Genomic DNA, 20,606 nt, shown 5'->3' on the forward strand with positions numbered 1-20,606 from the left:
GGCTTACATGGACCAAGAGCAGCTTCCAACATTCCTCACACATTTAAACTCCTATTGGAGTTTTCAGAGTTTGTCCAGTCCAACTGCATCCGATACTCAACTCCTCCGCACAATATGAACATTCTGTCATGTCAATGAGCCAGACAGATGTGTACCCAAGGAGCTCTAATGAGTGCCCCAATGATCTTTACCTATCATCAAGCACACCATCACTTTATTCTAAAAGCCTGAACCAACTTTTCTCCACCATCAGAAGTGGTAAAGGTAAAGGGACCCCTGACCATTAGGTCCAGTCGTGACTGACTCTAGGGTTGCAGCACTCATCTCGCATTATTGGCTGAGGGAGCCGGTGTACAGCTTCCCGGTCATGTGGCCAGCATGACAAAGCCGCTTCTGGCGAACCAGAGCAGCACACGGAAACGCCGTTTAGCTTCCCACTGTAGTGGTACCTATTTATCTACTTGCACTTTTGACGTGCTTTCAAACTGCTAGGTTGGCAGGGACACGGATCAAGCAACGGGAGCTCACCCCGTCAAGGGGATTCGAACCGCCGACCTTCTGATCGGCAAGCCCTAGACTTTGTGGTTTAACCCACAGTGCCACCCGCGTCCCACATCAGAAGTGGTACATCTCCCCAAAAGTGAGATTTCCAGGTAACAGATTCGGGAGCAGTGAATTCATCTCTTTGTAGGAGAAAGGAGTCATTCTACTCTTCAATGGAAGTACAAAACACAAATGTGTAAGGCACATACCCATGGCATCCTATGATTGTACCTGCTCCAGTGTAGGTTTGCATGGTTCATGGCAACTTTAAAGAAAAATGCTGCTAATACATTTTCCATTCCACACATCAACTTCTACAAACTGACTACCTGGTGCAGAACAGAGATCAAAGAAGTAAGAAGATGACATTCATATGTCACCTGTACATGTATCAGTTTTCAGCAAGGCCTGCTAGCCACTAGCAGTATAACAGTTTTAAAAATTCCTTCCAGTAGCACCTTAGAGACCAACTAAGTTTGTCATTGGCATGAGCTTTCATAGGCATGCACTTATTCAGATACACTGCATAACAGCTGTTATTCTCCTTCTCGGAGACTACAAAAAAAATGAACTGTTATTCTACCCTTAAGTGAAATAGATAGGTTTCAGTTAACAAGAATGAACTAAATCTCTTAGAATGAAGATATTGGTAGTATCTGTACTCTTCAAACACAAAATGTGAGATGAGAACACACACTCTTACCAAAATGGCTCTTGATTTAAGCTGCTAGGGCAGGCATCCTCAAACTGCGGCCCTCCAGATGTTTTGGCCTACAACTCCCATGATTCCTAGCTAACAGGACCAGTGGTCGGGGAAGATGGGAATTGTAGTTCAAACCATCTGGAGGGGCAAAGTTTGGGGATGGTTGTGCTAGGGTTTCATACTATGTAGCCTGATCTTCCAAATCTTCTCCTCCCTGTATTACCTTGACCAGGCATAGGCACTCGGCCCTCCAGATGTTTTGGGACTACAACTCCCATGATCCCTAGCTAACAGAACCAGTGGACAGGGATGATGGGAACTGTACTCCCAAAACATCTGGAGGGCTGAGTTTGCATATGCCTGATCTTGACTATTATCCAGGAAAGACATGAGATCCCTAATCAAAGCACTGTAGGGTGTTACAGGTCTTGCATCTGGCCTTTGAGACTGCCATCAGTTAAACCTCTTAATGGAATCCAAGATATACATAGATACAGAAATCTTAACCAGTCCTGAAGAACAAAAAATCCAGTATCTAGGATCTCTGCAGAACAGTTTTCTTTCAGTTCTCAAATGTAAGACCTCCTAGAGATTCACAAGGATATGTGCTCCTTTCCCTTCCTTTGCCACTAGATATCACCATGATTGTGATATCAATCTTACAAAACTAAAATTCCTGGGTTTAAGCCAGGGATGGCTAACCTTTTCCAGCCAAGGGGTGCATTGACCCATGCCCAACGCTGCAAGAATCATGGTAAAGTGGGCTAAGGCCAAAGAAGGAAATTAATCCCTTTTATTATCTTTCCATCTAAAGTCAACCCATTTCTTTCCTTCCCCAATTCATTCTATTTGTATTTTCTTTTATGTACTTTTAGCTGATTGTTTTCCCTCAAAGTCCCACTTCCCCCACTCAAAATTCCCACAAATTCATTTTATTTATTCACTGTGGTGCTGATGCCATTGGTTTTCTTTGTTCTGTTGAAGTGGGATGGGGAGATAAATTGCCAAAAACGTTTCAAATAAGAAGCCATCAAACCTCTTGGCTGATGGGTTAGCCACTCCTGATCTAAGCAATGTAAGTATCAGCACCACCGAAACTGATTCTCCAGCCCCAACCCCCAACATGACTCCTCTTCATATAAATTATAAATTATAAATTAAGGCTGCCACCCAATTAAAAACACATTAGTTGACTGATTTAATCTATTGATTAGCGGACTAAAATTCATGAAATTTTCAGAAATTGCATCTGAATAAAATAAAAGCATATTTCTTTTGTTCTTGTATAATGTTATGTTATAGCAGACAACATCTTAGAAGAGGCTTTCCCTCTCATGTGAATGAAAATAGAAAGGCCTCTTTTAAATTGCTGTTTAACTACAAATTAAACTTTAAATCAATCCCATAATAGATTAAATTTTGCAGACCTTTTTTGAAATCACAGAAATACATCTTCCACAAAGTCAGGGGCAAGTACACTATTTTCCACAAGAGAGCTACTATTAAACAGTCATATAATTCTATGATTCTATGAATTAGCAGGCTATCTACATTGCTGACACTATTCACTAGCTGAGGAACTAACTGTAGAAAAACTATTAATTATGCTCCTCTATGTAAAACAATCCAATCACTCCAGAGTAAAGAAAAATACAGTGGTGCCTCGCTAGACGAATTTAATTCGTTCCACGGGTCTATTCTTAAAACGAAAAATTCGTCTAGTGAATCCCATAATGCATTGCATTTTTTTGAATTTTTTTTTGCCCATGGGAACGCATTAATTGAATTTCAATGCATTCCTATGGGAAACCGCGATTCACTAGACGAATTTTTCGTAAAACGAATTCGTCTAGCGAGGCAACCTCCGCTAGAAAAATCCTTTCTTTAAGCGAAAATGTCGTCTTACAGGGAGTTCGTTAAGCGAGGCACCACTGTACTCATTAATAGAAAACTGCCCCATATTATCTCCCAACAGGGTTTGAGAGTTCGATCAAGCCTTAATGGACATAAAAAAATCAGGTTTAAAATTAGCAATCACCAATTGATCAAGTGTTATATCAAAGAAGCCAGTAATCAGATGGCTCAGCCAATTAGTTCCAATCCAGGGAGTAGGGGAAAATAAGATTTGATTGTCTGATTTCTAAAAGCCACGAGCTACACAAAAACTGATATTATCTGTGGATGATTCCAAAGTGATTGGAACGATTGAAATAATTTTAGTATAATATGATGAAAAGAAGCACCACACGTTTCATAGCTGATCAGGACACGGGCTTCACTGGTGAGCAGGGACAGTTACAAGGGCTTCCTCGGGAGGTCTTGAAATGTCTACATTCTGTGTAATAATAAAAATACAGAGGAAAATGTTTATCATGCAACATGGCCGGTCAGCTTTCTTCACAAGTAAACAGCCGAGCTTGTTAAATTAACAAATATAGTCACTTATCTGCAGCAATAAAGCTTTTTTAAAAAAACAGAGAGAGCGGAATTGCCTTCTTTATAGACTGCATTTAATAATTCTGTGGACCACAGGCTAAGTGCTGGCAGCTCTCCTCAAAACACACACACAGAAACTGCTTATGTTTTAGAGTATCTCAACTACATAACTATATTGAAAAGCTTGTGATTCATTACATTATGCAAAGCACATTCATACTGCAAAAAGCAAGTCTTATCAGCCAGATACCATTAAATAAAAGTGAACAATTGGGAGGGGGTTGGGTACCAGGAGAAAGTATCAGTGGTAGAGTATCCCTGACATCTGCAAGCAGAGTTGGAGAAAAGTCTCCTATCTGAAAACATGGAGTGTCACTCACTGAATATAGACAATACTGAACTAGATGGACCAATGGCTGAGTCAGTATAACACAGCTTCCTACATTCCTATGCGCCCTGGTGCATAGGCTCTACTGGCCTCATTTTAGTCCTATTGACATTAGCCCCTGTACATATATTACTGTATTTTTCCATGTATAAGACTAGGTTTTTTCCCTAAAAAATAATGTTGAAAATTAGGGGGCGTCTTATACACAGATACATCTTCCCCTATTTTCTTAAATCGGAATCCCCAAAAATAGGGGGCGACTTATACATGGGGGCATCTTATAGACGGGAAAATACGGTGGTTCCTACTGTCTAGGATAGTGTACATTTCCATGTCTTTCAGCCCTCAAATTATATGGAGAACTTACCAATAACTGAGTATCTGGCACAAAATTAGATCAAATCCTGCAACCATTAGGAGGCTGATCTTTTCTTTAAGTTACTCAGAATAAGTACATGAGCTTCTTCTTCTTTTTTAATGCTTCTGCTCATTGTGAGGAAGGACAAGTTGGAGAACTTCACAGAGGAGAGGACTATTGATGGTGGCTAGCCATGATGGCTATTCTCTGCCTCCACAACTGGAAGCAGCAAAGCTTCTGAATGACAGTTGTTGAAAAGCACAGGAGGGGAGAGTGTGATCGAATCCTGCTTGCTGGTCTACTGCAGGCATCTGGTCAGCCACTGTGAGAACAGGATACTAGACAAGATGAGCCATTGTCCTGATCCAGAAACCTCTTCTTATGTTCTTATAAGAAGCTCTAACGGGCCTTAGAGCCTTGCCTCCTCTTCCTCCATCTCAGCCCATTTCCTTTCATTGGCCCCTTTCAGACTTCTGAAATGTCACAAGTTGTGCCTTCACGTTCTGAAGTTTATCAGCACAGCAGGAACAGATGAAGACAGAACTCTGACTAAGGTCACTGGTGAAGCATCATCTATGTTAGCACTGCATCATGGTTGTGCCAGTGCAACTCCAGCAGCAGTATTCATAGGTCAGCGCCACAAAATGCTGTGAACTTAGGTACTAGAAACCTCTGAAAAATGGTTTCAGAACAAAGGAAGGAAGAACAGAACACTATCCTTTGTCTTCTCAGAACCTTTAAGGTAGGGGTTGTCAATGCACCGCCCTCCAGAGGCTGTTGGACTCCAAATCCCATCAGCCCCAGCCAGGAAAGCCAATGGTTAGGGATGATGCAACTTGTAGTCCAACAACATGTCAACCTCCCTTGCTTAGGCTTATGCTAGCAGTGCTTGAACGCACCCTGGGTACTTTGGAACTCTTCAATTGTGGTTAAAGAATAAGAAGGAAAAGTTTCCCTTTGGGATAACACTACCTGTGCTCGTCATAACAGTCCTGATTAATGCAAAACAGAAAAACAACAAACATGGTTGAGAAGCAGGAAGTGGAGCGGAGACATGAGGACTAGGCCACCACCTGGCTGAGGGCACACTCTCTCTCTTATTCACTCACTAGCCCTCATAAGTATCCAATCACATGAACTGTCTGCTGCGGCTGATGAATATCATCACTACTTTCTATCTCTCTCTCCTTTCTCTCCACTGGTAACCAGGAAGGCTAAGAGGGGGAGAAATAAGCAGCACATTTTATTTATTCATTTCCTTTAGAGCACTTCCTTACCATTGAATATATAAAAAGACATTTAAGCAGTCTACAGAAAGGGGGAACCCTCATATGAAACAGTTAACAGAAATTACTAATAAATATTTACAGACAGCATATTCACCTTCTATAACTCCTCCTCCATGGCCCAAACAAACTTTCAAACTAACCCCAAAATCTCACAATAAAGAGAGTTCCTGGAAGGTGCTGACATTGCCATAGTTCTTTACTCTCCGGCTTCAATCCTATGCCTGTTTAGTAAGAAGCAGGTGAAACTGTGTTCTATGGGATTTACTCCCAACTATGTGAGTAAGCAACTGCACCCCTATGTGTGTACACAGTTTGGCTAGAAATCTTGGGAGACATGTATATGGCCAGCTTGTATTCTTATTGTGACAAAACATCATTAAACCTGCTACTCAAAACTGTGCAGCTTACAATACCTATTTACTTTCAGTATCCAAACATCTCTTACAACAGGAATTTGGAAGCCAAGGCTGGCTAAAATTGTGAGCAGCCTTGGAAAAATGTCTTAGTGGCCATTTTGATTCATTTAATATCCAGTATCATGGCTGCCATAATCAAGAATATGATGGCAAGAACATGGTAAAAATCTCCCAGGAAACATCACTAAACATCACTAAGAGTTACTGCTCAATCTTCCGGTCTGCCGCGCTGGCATGGAGGCGCAGAGACCTCGAGCTCCGAGGTCTCTGGCATCGGGGGGGGGAATCCGTGGGGGCACGCGGATCCCCGTAAAAACCCCGGGTAGAGCGTCCCGGGGGCTTAGCAGCCCAGCAAAGCTCCTAACGTGATTCCTCCGCTGCCTGGGAAGCTCAGTAGAGCCACTGAGAGCCGGCGGAGTGGAAGTTGCGGGAGCCATTTTGGGCACCATCGTCACCTCCAAGAAGCGAAGCCCCGAGCCTTCTGCCTGCAAGCGGTGGATTCTTCCTGACAAAATAAAGAATTGGATTACATAAGTCAAATTTATTGATTTGGACTTGGATTACAATTGGTAATTGGGAGAGAGATAGAAAATACGGAAGTCATCTCCTCCCACTGGTGGATCTGAGAAGCAGATATTTAAAGAACCCGAAATTGGTACAAGAACTTTGTTTTATTAAGGATAATTTCAAAGATCATAAAAAAAGAAAGATTTCCCCCTCGAAGCAGGGTAAGAGGGGAGATGGACAGCATTGATTGAAATTCCCTGCAATAATAAAGTGAGATTTAATTTGGGAAAGGTCTGCTCTTTCCTCGGAGCCAGCAGCCCTGACAGACCAGCTAACAGACAATATTTGCCTGACTCCCAAGACAAGCGACCTTGAAAGACTCTGAAAATGACAACAAAAGTTTATGCACCTGGGTTCCAACAAAATGTTATGAGAAAACTCTGGGAACTGAGAATCGGATTATATCATGAGCAAGTACAATTGCAAGAATGGAGACAACTTCTACAGCCGGAGGACATTAACAGTGTAACAGCAGAGGGAGACAATATAAACAATGTTTCAAACAACAGTGACATTGAAAAGCAGGAAGAAATCCAACAAGAAGAGAAAGAGGAAATAAAGGAGGAATCTGCTCAACAAGATGATTTGGGACTTATTCCCCCTATGTTGGGAGAAAGACAAGAAGTTTTAGGGCTGATTGAAATGATGGATCTTTTTGGAGTTCAGAATACCCACAATGAAATCGATGTGCAAGGAACTGGGAAAATCCAGGGTGCCTTTAATGAACATTGGAGTATAAAACATTGGGAAAAGGGGGTGGGATGAAGGAAGAGTAGATCATTTTTTTATTGGGACGGATTCAAAGGACTGGAATTCGGACTGATGATTATGGAATTTGCTGGACTGAAGGGGGGGCTGGGGCCGGGGGAAGAATAGATATATTGGCAAATAGATATATAGTAAATTTAAATGTGTAAGAATTGATGGATGGAAAAAGAAGGGAGGTCTTTGGAAGATAAAAATTAAGTAGGGGAAGAAAAGTAAGATCGATTAGATGAAATTAGGATAGGATTTGGAAATATTAAATTTAGAATGCGATAAGAGGATTCAAAAAGGGATTGTTGATATAAATACAAGGTTAAAAAAAATTGGCAATTAGAATGGGAATGATAAGAAATCTGTGGAAAGAGAATTGCAAATGGAAATCGGGATGGGGGGGGGTTGGGGAAGTCCCCACAATGTTTATGGAAATGGAATGATTATAATATTTTTTTCTTTTAATCTTTCTTTTTTCTTTTGAATTCTTTTTTTGGGGGTACTTTTTGGGGTCTTTTTCTTTTTTTTCTCTTCTTGTTTTTGGATAAATGGCTGGGTGGACACTCCCCTTCTTTCTCCCTTGTTTTTCTAGAGCTCCCTGGTGGCGGGGGGGCAAACCCAATCATAAAATGGACCACCTTCGACTGCCTACTTTCATGGGACTCTCTCGTGGCAGGAGGGGGTCTGTGGAGGGGGGATTGGAAGAAGGTGGATATTTGTTATGTATGTTCTATCTTGTTTTTTTTCCTAATGCAAAAAATTCAATAAAAATTATTATAAAAAAAGAGTTACTGCTCAATCCTAAAGCACAATCTTATCTCTACACTGTCAAGAGGATACCTACAGTAACCAAAATATGTTCATTTACGATGAGCCAGAGACCCTGCTACCCAAACCTATGAGACACTGAGCAGCTGACAGAAACCAATCCTAAATCTCAAAAATATATTCTAATGTTTTCATCTGTTCTTCCTGCAGTTTCACAAAATTATGCACCATGAAGGCAGATCAGAACTATTGTGCCGCTGCATCAACTAACCCAAACAAACAAATGGTTGCCTTTCAAGGACTTGCACACTTTACAGAATGAGTGTTTCTTAAACACTTCAGCATGACCATAAAAGCTTCTCTCTCAACTTTTTATTCACACACAGTTTAAATAGAAACTGTTAACAGCTGCCTACAAACCAAGTGGCCATGGATGAATCATTTGTGAAACACTCCTTGATCAAAAGAGTAAGGCAACACCGTTAAAGCTGCTAAAACACACGCAGCATTCAGATCCAACAGAGCGACTTAACGCAATGAAAATACTGTATTGAGTTAAGCAAACAATTGAGTGGCAGCACAACTGCAGCACAATTCTTAATCGTGGCAGTTTTTAGGGCTTTCATTGAGCAGCTTGCTGTCTGCTCTGCATCACTGCTCACCATAACATCACCTGAATACAAGGCTACAGATTGTCACAATTGAGGCACTGTTATTTCCCCGAAGTGGAGTCGTATAATTAGCTGCCAAAGTCACTCAGATGACATACGCTGTATTATGAAAGCATTGTGCAGTTAAAGAGTGTCATAATGTTGTCATGAAGGAGAGAAGATTCCATGAAACGCAAGTAAAGCAGGCATGAAGGTGATGAGTTGTCAGAGAATAAAACAATTTTCTTTGTTTTGCAGAGCACTTATCTGAAGTTCCAAAATCCACTACAAGCTTCATTTTTTAAAATGCTCAAATTAAATGACTGTTGTATGCGCCACTGCACATGACCTCTTGTTCTATTTCATTTATCCTCAAGTGATGCCAATCAGTCAGAGACCGTGAGCAGAATGTGATGACATCACAAAAAATAGTTTTTTAATGAATATCTGGTCATTTTCTAGCATCAGAAAGGAGCAAACATAGCACATTTTCCTCTATTTTTCATGGTATATAATTAGGCATTTGTGTGCTAATTCTCTAGTAGAAATAATGACATGTTTGGGAGCTTCCAATCCTATCATCACCCCAGGCCATACAAACTTATGGCACTACACTATTTGGTTACCGTTTCTCAAGGGACTTATTAAAATACTCGCAGAATAATTACCACTGGTTCAGTCTATATAAATATATCTTGCAATGCATTATACATAGCCCTTGATTTTTATTCTAATGTTCACCAAACCCACACATGTAAGAGCAACAAGGTATAAGAGGCCCGACTTCGTATTTGAGGAGGCAATTTATCCTGTGCAGGTTATACTTTTGTTTGACCCCCTAACTTGGGCTAAAAATATGCACCATTTTGTCATACTTGAATCCAATAACATCAACAGGCATGACCAGTACATTATTGTTATCCTGACTCAGGAGCGTCAACGGTTTCACCAGCGATATACCGCCAAAGTGAAGGCACCATCGCGCTCTGGCCCTCAAAACGGTCCTGGCCAATGTATTGATTCATCACCCAGGCCTAGTGCATACATGAGAGACAGCGGTGGGGGATACATGGCTCTCCTCATTGGCAAATCATGTAAACACCTCCCCATCCAGCTATTAGCCTCTTATTAAGTACAGCCATCCCAACTTGCAGCATGCCAGAGAATTCAGTGGGGGGCTTCCTTCTAAAATGAAGAGCAAAGAGTAAAGTCAAAATCAAACAAAACAAAAGTACATAGAAAATTGGTCTGAGCCCTGCTTCACACCCACAGATGCAGCTAGCCACGGAGAAGCACCCACACAATTTGGGTATCTGGCATCAACGAGGCTAATGTGTGAAAATAGTCAGGGTGGCCTAAATAAGGCATAATGCAAGAAAAAGGGTCGGAAAAAGAAGAAGCGGATGCAATAAAGGCTGCAGTAAGATGCCTGCAGGGCATTAAATATGAGAGAATAGCAGCATACTTTGTCACTTATAATTATAATACAATACAATACACACACTTACACACTTGGTTGTGTACAAACCTCTACTCCAAAGGTGAAGCTAGATATCAAAGTACAGGTACCTACAATATTCCCACAATATCCTTTAGGAATGGAAAACTGGGGCAGGGGAGAGTGCTTAACTCTTTCCCTGCTTTTCTTTTTTCTTTTTCCCAGTTATTCAACTTTAAACCAGATTACATCACCACCATTCCTTCTGCAGAGTTCCAAATTCACATATGTGACAGCAGAGGACTCCTACCTGTGGTTTGTCTCTGTGTGTATTTACAGCTTCAACATTCAGAAAGATAGATTCCACCTTGCAACCTGTAAACAGAAGTAAACTTTTAGATGTTTGTCTTCCTCGTTTTGGCAACCACCACCAATGTAAAATCAGTTCTTGTTTCCATCTCCGCATTGGGAATGATAATACTTTAAAAGTCAGTGATGACTAACTTAAGCCCATTGAAACCAATGGATCTACTCAAGAGTATGACTTAAGATACAAAAGCAGTTCACTAAAAAAATGAATTTGCAATTCACAATTTATTTTGGACACTAGATGTCACTACAGACTTGTTTGCTTAAAACAGCAACTACAGTGGTACCTCGACTTATGAAGGCGATCCGTTCCGCGGCGCTCTTCATAAGTCGAAACCTTCGGTTGTCGAAGCGTCCATTTTGCACATGCGCGAAGCGCGATTTTGTGCTTCTGCACATGCGCAGACCGCGCACACTGCTTCTGCGCAGGCGCAGAATGCGCACGCAGCAAAAAGACTTCCGGGTTTGCAGACTTCGTAAGTCGAAACCTTTGGAAGTTGAGGCATTCGGATGTCAAGGTACCACTGTACATATTAAAAGAGTGCTCCACTCTAGCTACAGAGAACAAGAGCACAGTGAATGGTAACCAATGTTACCATTCTCAGTAGTGGCACCCCCCTGTGGAACGCCATCCCACCAGATGGCAAAGAGAAAAACATCTACCAGACTTTTAGAAGACATCTGAAGGCAGCCCTGTTTAGGGAAGCTTTTAATGTTTAACAGACTATTGTATTTTAATATTGTGTTGGAAGCCTCCCAGAGTGGCTGGGGCAGGGTATAAATTATTATTATTATTATTATTATTATTATTATTATTATTATTATTATCTTTAGTTGAACCAGCTAGAATTTCAAAATTCAGGATTCAAACTCTCTCAGGCTTGATATCAGAAAGGGAAAAGGAAGCCAAAGCTTATACCGCTTCAGAAATTTTATAATGGACCAAAGGAAATGGAAGTTAATACTTAAGATTAAATCAGTTCACAGGGCAAGCATTTCACACACAACAGTGACGTCAATTTACAAATACAACATCAGCATGAGTTCTAATTTTTATCCTTCACACACCAATAATAAACTCAGTGTCCTAGTGTATACCCTTTAGTCAAAATGGCATCATCTACACACAAGGAGGTGGTAGCAGCAGGGTTCCTACAGGTACAGAGAAAAACCACACAAAACAAGGGGGAAATCTCCCCCAAACAGTCCAATGAGGACAGGACATGGAATGCTGACTTGTCTGCTGGGCAGGGGAAGACTAAAATTTGGGAGGGAGGGACATGGAATAGTGTCTCCCCAAAGAGAGCATGGCTTGCTGGCATCCTTAACACCACCACACTACATTTTATTGCAGATCGGTTTCGTGTACATTCCTAGCCTGCCCCAATCTGAAGGCTCAGAAAGAACAGAGCCAAAAAGAATTAATTTTAATTTTAACTAAGCAATCAAGTCCAAATGATGACCTGCACATCTAAATTTTGCAATCTGCAATCCTATGCACACTAACGTGAGAGCAAATCTCTCTGAATTCAATGGGGCTTACATCTGAGTAGGCATGCGTAGGATTGTGCTATGAAACACTGTCATGGACTTTCTGGTAACTTTATTTAAAAAGTGAACAATTCCTTTTGATATACAAATAACTTTAAACTAATTGGATACCTGCCACCCACAAATGAGATGTTTTCCATAATAATTATAGCTGAAATGCAAATAGATTGATAGAATACATTTTGAACAGCTTACCATAAGCCACTGGGGTTAGCTTTAAGACAGTATGCAGTGGGCACTTGAGATAAGGCAGTTGTTCTAAAACAGATGGAGAGAAAATAAACTTAATAAAGAGTAATAGAAATGCCCCTCTTCCAAACTTCTAATCATGTTAGTGCAGCAATGGAATTGGTCCCCAATATGGCACCTGCATTTGCCATAGTAGCCCTAGACATTTTACTTCGTGTCTTCCAGGGCTCCATGCCACTCACATTTGGGGTGGGGGGTGGGGAGGGGAATACAACTTTTCTTGAAAGTTTCTATCCCCCTCCCCCCCCTCTCTCTCCAAAACAAACACAAACACATTTAGCAGTGGTTGTGCTGCAAAGGAAGAGATATGTAGGTCTCCAGCATATGTAGGTCCCACATATGCATTCTTCATGGGAAGAGAAAGAAAAGAGTGGGGGGGCTCTCAAGAGGATGGCGCCTGACCTTCCAGTGCCCTGTCCCCAAAACACAACAGAAAAGAAATAAAGGGCTCCTGCCTCTGCTTGCTTGTTGCTTTTTGGGGGGGGGCGTTGCTTGTTTTTCAAAATATATTTCCTGCTTGTTTTGCCCATGGGGATGTGTGCATTTGTGTTATTTGCCCTTTTGATCATCAGTATTTTCTTCTTCTGTGAAACATATTTTGTGGTGCCTGTGATAGCTTCTTAGATTTCCATATGTGCCCCTGAGCCCCTATATTTATTCAATATAGTTTTATCCTATCTCAAAGAAAACTGCAGAGCCTTCCATCATAAAAAACAAACAGGCATGATACAGCCATGCCGTCTCTTTGCAACAAACCCTTGGATAACTCAGATATCCAAAATTCTAGAAGTTGCAATATTAAAAAGTACCCAGAATTTAAACTCCTGAATAAAAGCTCCTAACTACAGGCTTCAGGAGCACAGATTTAAAGAGGGCATTCCACAGGTGCCGCACCATTATGGGACAGGGATGGGATGGAACAGTTCTCCCCTGCCCTGACTACAGAAGGCTGAAAAACCCAGAGAGTGCCTTCTCTAGATGATCTTAGAGCATAGGAGGTTCACAAAAGCAACCCTGATACACCAAGAAAAGCAAGTGTTGATTAAAGAAGCATTTGACCCATGCACAGGCGAAAATGTAAGTCTGGCATGAGTTATGAAGAGCAGCACTTTTCCTGCTCATTTAGGATGCACATGAAATAATTGTTGGATGAAATTGTTCCTGATTGACTAAGGTGAAAATTCTCCGTGTTAAGGCAAATATAATTACCTGCAGGCTTGTCCAGAAAGTAAGCAAGCAGACAGCGCATAACAGCTTGGTGACAGATTACAAGCACATTTTCCTGCCTTTCCAACTCCATAATCACTGGCTCCAACCTTTGAACAAGATCTTCGTATGACTGGGGGAGAAGTCAACAATATAATCAACCTCTTGACTGTATACACAGAGCAAACAAAGAGCTGGCCATTACAGACAAAACATAATAAGAAATCTGAATAACGTTGTGCAGGTAAGTGTGCACACACACATACAAGACAAAACACTAAATTTAAAGCAATTTATCTTGAAAGAATGAACCATCACTGAAATTAGTACCAAAATGGAGTATGGCTAAGCTGTATGATATACTTAATCTGTCAGAGGTTGTAATCATTCCAATTTTATTTCATTTCATTTAAAAAGCTCCACTTTAAAATAAATGTGTAGCTTTGCTCTCTCCCTTCTCTGATTTTCATCATGTTTGTAAGCTTAATTGAGTAAGCCATATTGATTATTGAATGCTCTCAAGCACCAGAGTCTTCTATATAAGGGAAGGTTTATCTTTATCCATTTTGTGACCTACGGAGTCCTGCTGCTGTTAAAGATCTCCATAATTGTTTGCCTTTTATAAACCTAATAAGATAACCAGTAGGTCCATTGCAAATCAAAAACTGTAATTTTGTTATTTCCCTTATGATGAAAACCCAATTATCACTTGATCTGGGGGTATGACCAAAAATATGATACATATTCACCGCATTAGAGTAAAACCTTCAATATTTATCTCTGTTTGCACATATATTTGTAGTATCAAATAGTACCTGAACATCAGTCTATAGAAATTCTCTTTTATTGTTGTGTACAAGGCAAACAGCTACCCCATGCTGAAAGGATTATATTTATTAAACCTTTTTTCCATTTTGATTAATACAAATAACCTGATTTATACTAATTACCCAAGAAATCTAAATTTGCTGCCAGTTTGTAAATTGGACTCGGAACATGTTTAGTTAAGTTGTTAGATATCAAGATTTGATCTAACAATTCATTTCGCAATGATAGGTTTACTTTGCAAATATTAATGAAAACTACCACTTCTTGGGGACCAACCACCCTAAAACTCTTAGTCAGTAATACATCTTTGCTACTTCTATGAATGCGTGAACAAATTACAGCTAAGAACACCAAAGATTAGCCATTAAGCATGGATGCACAGCCACTAACGCAAACAAAAAAACCATTTCTTTTTTCTGAAAGGTTAGCAAACAACTGTAGAAAGCTTTCTCTATTATGACATGGCTGTTTAATGTGCTACAAATAATGGCCACCTGGGATACAACACTGTTCTGGTGATCACACAGCCAACTCATGGGAGGTGGAACACTCAGCTAACAATAAGGCATGTTGCACGTATTACAAATATTAGAACACCTGTTCCAAGCACAGCTTAACGCTTGACCTCTAATGCAAGTATGTAGAAGACTGGACCACCTGATGCAGAATTAACTCTGCTTCAACCATATGAGTTTATTTTAGCCCCCCTCAGAAATTATTTCTCCCTACATTCAAGGAATACATGAAAAGTGGTGGGCCCTGCTCAATATTTTCATCCCCACTGCCTACAACTTTGAATGGTTAAAAGGTATTTCAGTTTTACCTAAAACACCTTTGAAACAAAAAGATATACCGCGCAATGAACATAAAACGAACTGCTATGACTTAACACACATGTATACAAGTGAGAATTTGAGATATAGATAGATATATCAGTAATATTATTGTGGGGGGAAATCTGCCAAAATACTTTTGTTGAGCTAGTATGGAAAAATCGTTTTCACCCTTTACCTCAAAAGCTCTCCCTCCCACACACACACCTTAAACATTGCGCTCAGCATCCCATTGGCTGCTAGGTATTCTTACACCCTTCGCATCCAAGAAGAGAAAATATAACAAAATAGCATACCTCCCCCTTAGGATATCGATATCTGTATTTGTCCTGGTCTCTCAAAGCAAATTCTAATGGATAATGTTCCTGAATTTCTTCATATGTCATTTCTTCACAGACTCCCTAGGGAAACAACGAAAACGTGAGAATTAGTGTAGGGAATAACAGTATTGACTTATGTTACAAAGGTTGTAGAAAGTGCTACAAAAACACTGTATGTAAGTGGTCTGGATTTTCAAAAAGAACTACGCAAGTATTTTTATTACTATTACAACTACTACCAATTCCATAAGGGCACTGGAGTTTACAATGTAATATGCATTTCAACAGTGCTTGTGACATTCCTCTCCCCCCAAAAAAATCCTGAAGATGCACATTGTATGACACACTTTTGTGGTGTTGCAAAAATCCTGGGTTTTACTGTGACTTCACTGCCATGCCGTCTTAAGAGTATTGCTACCTGAAGCAAGTGCTTGGGTTACTTGTACAATCTATACAGTCCTGCCAGCTATCCTCGTGGCAAAAGCTGCGAGAAGAGAAGAGACACTATTTTCATCTCCCTTTCCTTCTTTTTTTGCTGGAGATAATACAGATAATCACACACTCTGCACACTTTCCTCACCGCACACTCCCAGGATGGGGAGCATGGTGTTCTTCTTTTAGAACTTTGAGGATGTGAGCTGATCAATGATTTCACTTAAAAATACCCTGAAGTAAGTTGAGAGTGATGCTTAAATGAGAAATACAATGCAGATCTAATTGAACGAATAAAGCTCAGTACTGTGCCAAAGTAAGATACAGTGGTACCTCTGGTTACAAACTGAATCCGTTCCGGAGGTCCGTTCATCACCGGAAACGGTTCTTATCCTGAGGTGCGCTTTCGGCAATGGCGCCTCCAACTGCGCACGCACCTCCTGCATGCGATTTCCGCTTGCATCCTGGGGCAAAGGTTGCAACCAGAGCAGCTACTTCCGGGTTAGCAGAGCTCGTAACCTGGAGCGTGCGCAACCAGAAGCGTCCGCAACCAGAGGTACCACTGTAAAGGCTTGAAGGACTTCTCAAGGATGGTGGACTAACATGAATCTAATCATTATTACCTCCTAATCCTAATAATGATGACAAATACAATACTGTTTTTATAATGTATATGTATAGCTAGGTGCCACACAACCTATAAATTATGAAAACAAGTCCCTGCAGACTTGCAATCTAACCAGAACACACACTGGAGAACTCCTACTGATGCATCATAAAGTAAGTCTTCTTCCATCATACAAATTCAAAACTGTTTCAGATGTGACCACGAGACGATCTTACCGCATCTATTTCATTCAGAACTTTCCACTGTTCGTAAGGCACTCCCAAGGCCTCTGCAGTCTGAATGGTCCTTTTCATCTGGCTCGTCCATACTTTCAGATCTTTGCTGTTTTGCTCGTTAATGAACTGTGCCAAACTCTTGGCAAACTGTAAAAGCACGTCAAATAATAATGTCATGAGGAAATTGCAGCTGAAGCACTCCAGTCGAGTTAGATGCCATTAGGACCTAATTCTCTAACCGTGAGGTAATGATGTTTCAAAAACGCTCCGTGCAAGCCTTCAACAAAACAAAGTCTGTTGGCCTGTGAAATGAGGGCCACAGCAGATATTCAACTATTCTTTAGCCTGGATCCAATTGAGTACTTCTTCAACTACAATACATTTCCCAGTTGTGCAAAGGGGGTGGGACATTCCCTAATCTATAGTCTTCCCTTCTCACTGCACCCCCCTCCCCTGCAATTCTATGTCACATTATTATTGAGGATCTTCTGACTTTGAGTAGTGGTTTTTCCACAGGATACAGGGGGCTACAGAAGGAAGGAGGCAGCCACAATCCAGCTCACAAAACAAGTTTAACCAGTTAAAATTAAATTTTAAAATACAGTCTGGGGTCAGCCCTCCTAAACCTGGTGTCTTCCTCCAGGAGCTTTGGGTTACAATTCCCATCAGCCGCAGCCATCATGGTTGTCCTGGCTGGAGCTGATGGAAATAATAGTCCAGAAGAGGCACCTGTGGGGAAAAGCTGGTCTAAATATAAACTAGACATTTGAATCCCTACCTTTTTCCCTCTATGAGACAGCCCAGTGTCTCCTCCTATTCTTCCCTTTAGATTGAGTTCACTTTCACCATGCCGACAGAGGTAGATGGAGCGAGGAGTTACGTGGATATTCATGAGGTAGTAAACAATCCGACTCTGAATGTGGTCCATTACTCGGTTCACGAGGTAACTCCGTCCAACATCCATTATTTTAATATAAGAAAGATCCCTATTCAAGGTAAGAGACAAAACTCTAAACTACAATATTCAGACCAGTGCTTCATTTATCTCCTCTAAAGGCACCAGAAATAAGGGGTTGTTTTTACCATGTGCTAGAATATGATGGAAACAACTTCCCCAGAACAAGTAGCAAGGGGAAGTTGGGTAGTATGCAATTACTGTACAGTATACCCTAACATAATTTCTCTTGGGACTAAGCCCAAGTAGACTGGCTTTTACACATGGGAAGAACTATCCAGCCCCAATAACTCGCATTAGTTAAGGCAAGCAGGACCAGCAACAACATGTGGTGTTCCTGGTGATAGTGGTGGAGGTAGTCAGGCAGCCATGCCCTTTTGCAGGAGATACCTGCGGGTATAGGGCGGTATATAAATTTAATAATAATAAATAATAATTCCCCACCCTCCAACAGTCAGTCAGCATTCTGTGCCCATTTAGCATCCCCAGTCCTCACTGGAAGTTTGTGCTGTGTGTGTGTGTATAAATTTTACTTCTATTAGGGCATAGGTTGCCCACCAAGCAGCCACAGGCACCATGGCAAATGAGAAGGCATTCACTGGTACCCAAAACTCTTGAGTTTTCTTTTTAAAAAAAATAAGTTTCTAGCCCTCCTAGAAAGGTTATTGGGCAAATGTGCAAACAACTTCTAAACAATTTCGGTGAAATGATAGAGAGTGTGGAATGGACACTTTGTATATTTTTCCTGGTACTAAGGGATGCTCCCTGCTGCCGCTAGACAGCAATAACAGAGTGTGTGATCATTATTGTGTGATCACCACAATCTGGACCAACAGGACATAGCTGACTTTCCACGGTAAGCATAAGGTTGTTGGGGGGGGGTGGCTGTCTCTCTAATTTTGTGTTCCAGTGAGGGGATAAACCTGTGTCTTGGTAGCACTTTAAGGCTGCAGAAGCGGGCTCCTATAACTGAGTGCCTCCCCATGGAAAAATATATCCCTATATGTAGAAAACTAAAATGTCAAGAAGAAAGCTGGACTAGATTTTTTCCCCTCCTAGTTTTCCATATATAACTAAAGATTTTTTCATGCATGGATAAGAATTCAAATCGAGTGAGCTGCACCTGCAATCTGAAGTTGAAAACCTCAAACAGGCATAGATTTAATCACACCAGCGAAAATTAAGCCACACATAGGCAGAATTAAGATTCTGAAGGTAAACAAAGCAACACAGAGACTTGTGGCGACTTACTTATCTAGATTTTCATCTAGTGTCTCGTATGAATTCTTGTAACACTCAATTCTTTTCATGAAGTCTTCCGCAGCTTCATCGCTACCACAGTCAACATAATCAGGACTGCCCAGCTTCACTTGCTGATTAAAAAAAAATTACTCTTCCTTATTTAATGTATCTTGTATACCGCTTATCTATTTTTTTAAAAAAAATTGCTCTAAGCAGTTTACATAAAATTAAAGTATCAATAAAAGTTAGTGTTAAGTTAACCAATTCTTTTTATAAAACATAAATAAAATCAACAGTTAACAATATACAATAAATTATGAAATGAAATTACATGGTAAGATACCTGTCAACTTTAAACATACCTATGCAGATGTGTAAACCAAAAATCTTCCACTGTAAGCTATGACATAAGTCAGTTAAGTATAGGGCTGTATCCCACTAACTTTTATTCAGATGTCAGTCATGACCAATAATTTCAAAGACTCTACTCTGAGTATGGCTAATACAGTGGTACCTCGGTTTTCGAGCATCTCAGAAGCTGAACGTTTCAGTTTTCGAATGCCGAAAACACAGAAGCAATTGCTTCCATTTTCGAACGTGCCTGAGAAGTTGAACAGCTTCCGCTGCGTTTTTCCATTTTTCCAATTGAACTTGCAGGCCGCCCTTTGTGCATTGGTTTTTGAATGTTTCGGAAGTCAAATGGTCTTCCAGAATTGATTACGTTCAAGAACCAAGGTACCACTATATAGGATACAACCCAGTATGAGAATTTTAAGATACTCTTGAATGGAAAAATGTATCACACTGACACTTTCAAAGGAACAAATGCTGAAAATGTTCCCTATTTACGGATTTTAACAAAGAAAAAACACTAAACCTATATTCAGATTTTTTTTAAAAAAAATCTGAATATAGGTTTAGTGTTTAAGTATCACTAGGGGAAATGGTGTTGCTTGTTATCCTGAGATAACACTGCTTGCTTTTTTTTGTTCAAGCTTGGCAGGATGTGCTTGCCTCTTGATGGCAAAATTCTTGTCACGTCACTTACTTTTACTTCTGTTCCCCTTCTGAACCCCAAAGTAATATTTACACATCTCCCTTACATTTATCTTGAAGCTATAGGGTCAGTTTATGGTCTCCTTTTCTTGGGGAAAAGCACATGCTTTGGCAACCAAAATGATCAAGGGGCTGGAGCAAGTCCCCTATGAGGAAAAGTTTGCAACATTTAAGGCTTTTTAGTTTAGAAAAAGGGAAATCAGGAGCGACATGAGAGAAGGGTACGAAGTGTATGCATATAGTGTGGAGGAAGTGAATGAACCAAAGTTCGTCTCCCTCTCTCATAACACTAGCAGGCTGCAACAGCCAATGATACTGAATGTCAGAAGACCTAGGAGAGACAAAAGGAAGTATTTCTTCACACAGAAGATAGTTAAACTATGGAATTTGTTTCTACAAGAGGCAGTGCT

At 40.6% G+C, this 20,606-nt stretch overlaps 1 protein-coding gene across 6 annotated transcripts in view; it reads right to left on the minus strand.

The window, feature by feature from the left end:
* PFKFB4 (6-phosphofructo-2-kinase/fructose-2,6-biphosphatase 4) overlaps positions 1 to 20,606 on the minus strand; it is a 78,861-nt gene that overhangs the window by 4,294 nt on the left and 53,961 nt on the right. For 2 of the 6 annotated variants that reach the window (XR_015948446.1, XR_015948445.1), the window contains exons 7-15: positions 19,150 to 19,271; positions 17,722 to 17,929; positions 16,944 to 17,090; positions 15,645 to 15,749; positions 13,691 to 13,820; positions 12,428 to 12,490; positions 10,623 to 10,687; positions 6,589 to 6,638; positions 3,495 to 3,581 (exon numbers count right to left, since the gene is read on the minus strand). Coding sequence is in view for 4 of the 6 variants with exons in the window: in XM_035106180.3 (XP_034962071.3) it covers positions 3,522 to 3,581; positions 10,623 to 10,687; positions 12,428 to 12,490; positions 13,691 to 13,820; positions 15,645 to 15,749; positions 16,944 to 17,090; positions 17,722 to 17,929; positions 19,150 to 19,271 (900 nt within the window). In the remaining 2 variants the exon portion in view is untranslated. The remainder of the gene's footprint in view (positions 1 to 3,494; positions 3,582 to 6,588; positions 6,639 to 10,622; positions 10,688 to 12,427; positions 12,491 to 13,690; positions 13,821 to 15,644; positions 15,750 to 16,943; positions 17,091 to 17,721; positions 17,930 to 19,149; positions 19,272 to 20,606) is intronic. The other 4 variants (XM_035106180.3, XM_035106177.3, XM_088663196.1 and 1 more) reach the window with 2 other exon arrangements.

Source organism: Zootoca vivipara, chromosome 2 (genome assembly GCF_965207765.1).
Source record: "Zootoca vivipara chromosome 2, rZooViv2.hap1.1, whole genome shotgun sequence".
NCBI lineage: Eukaryota > Metazoa > Chordata > Lepidosauria > Squamata > Lacertidae > Zootoca > Zootoca vivipara.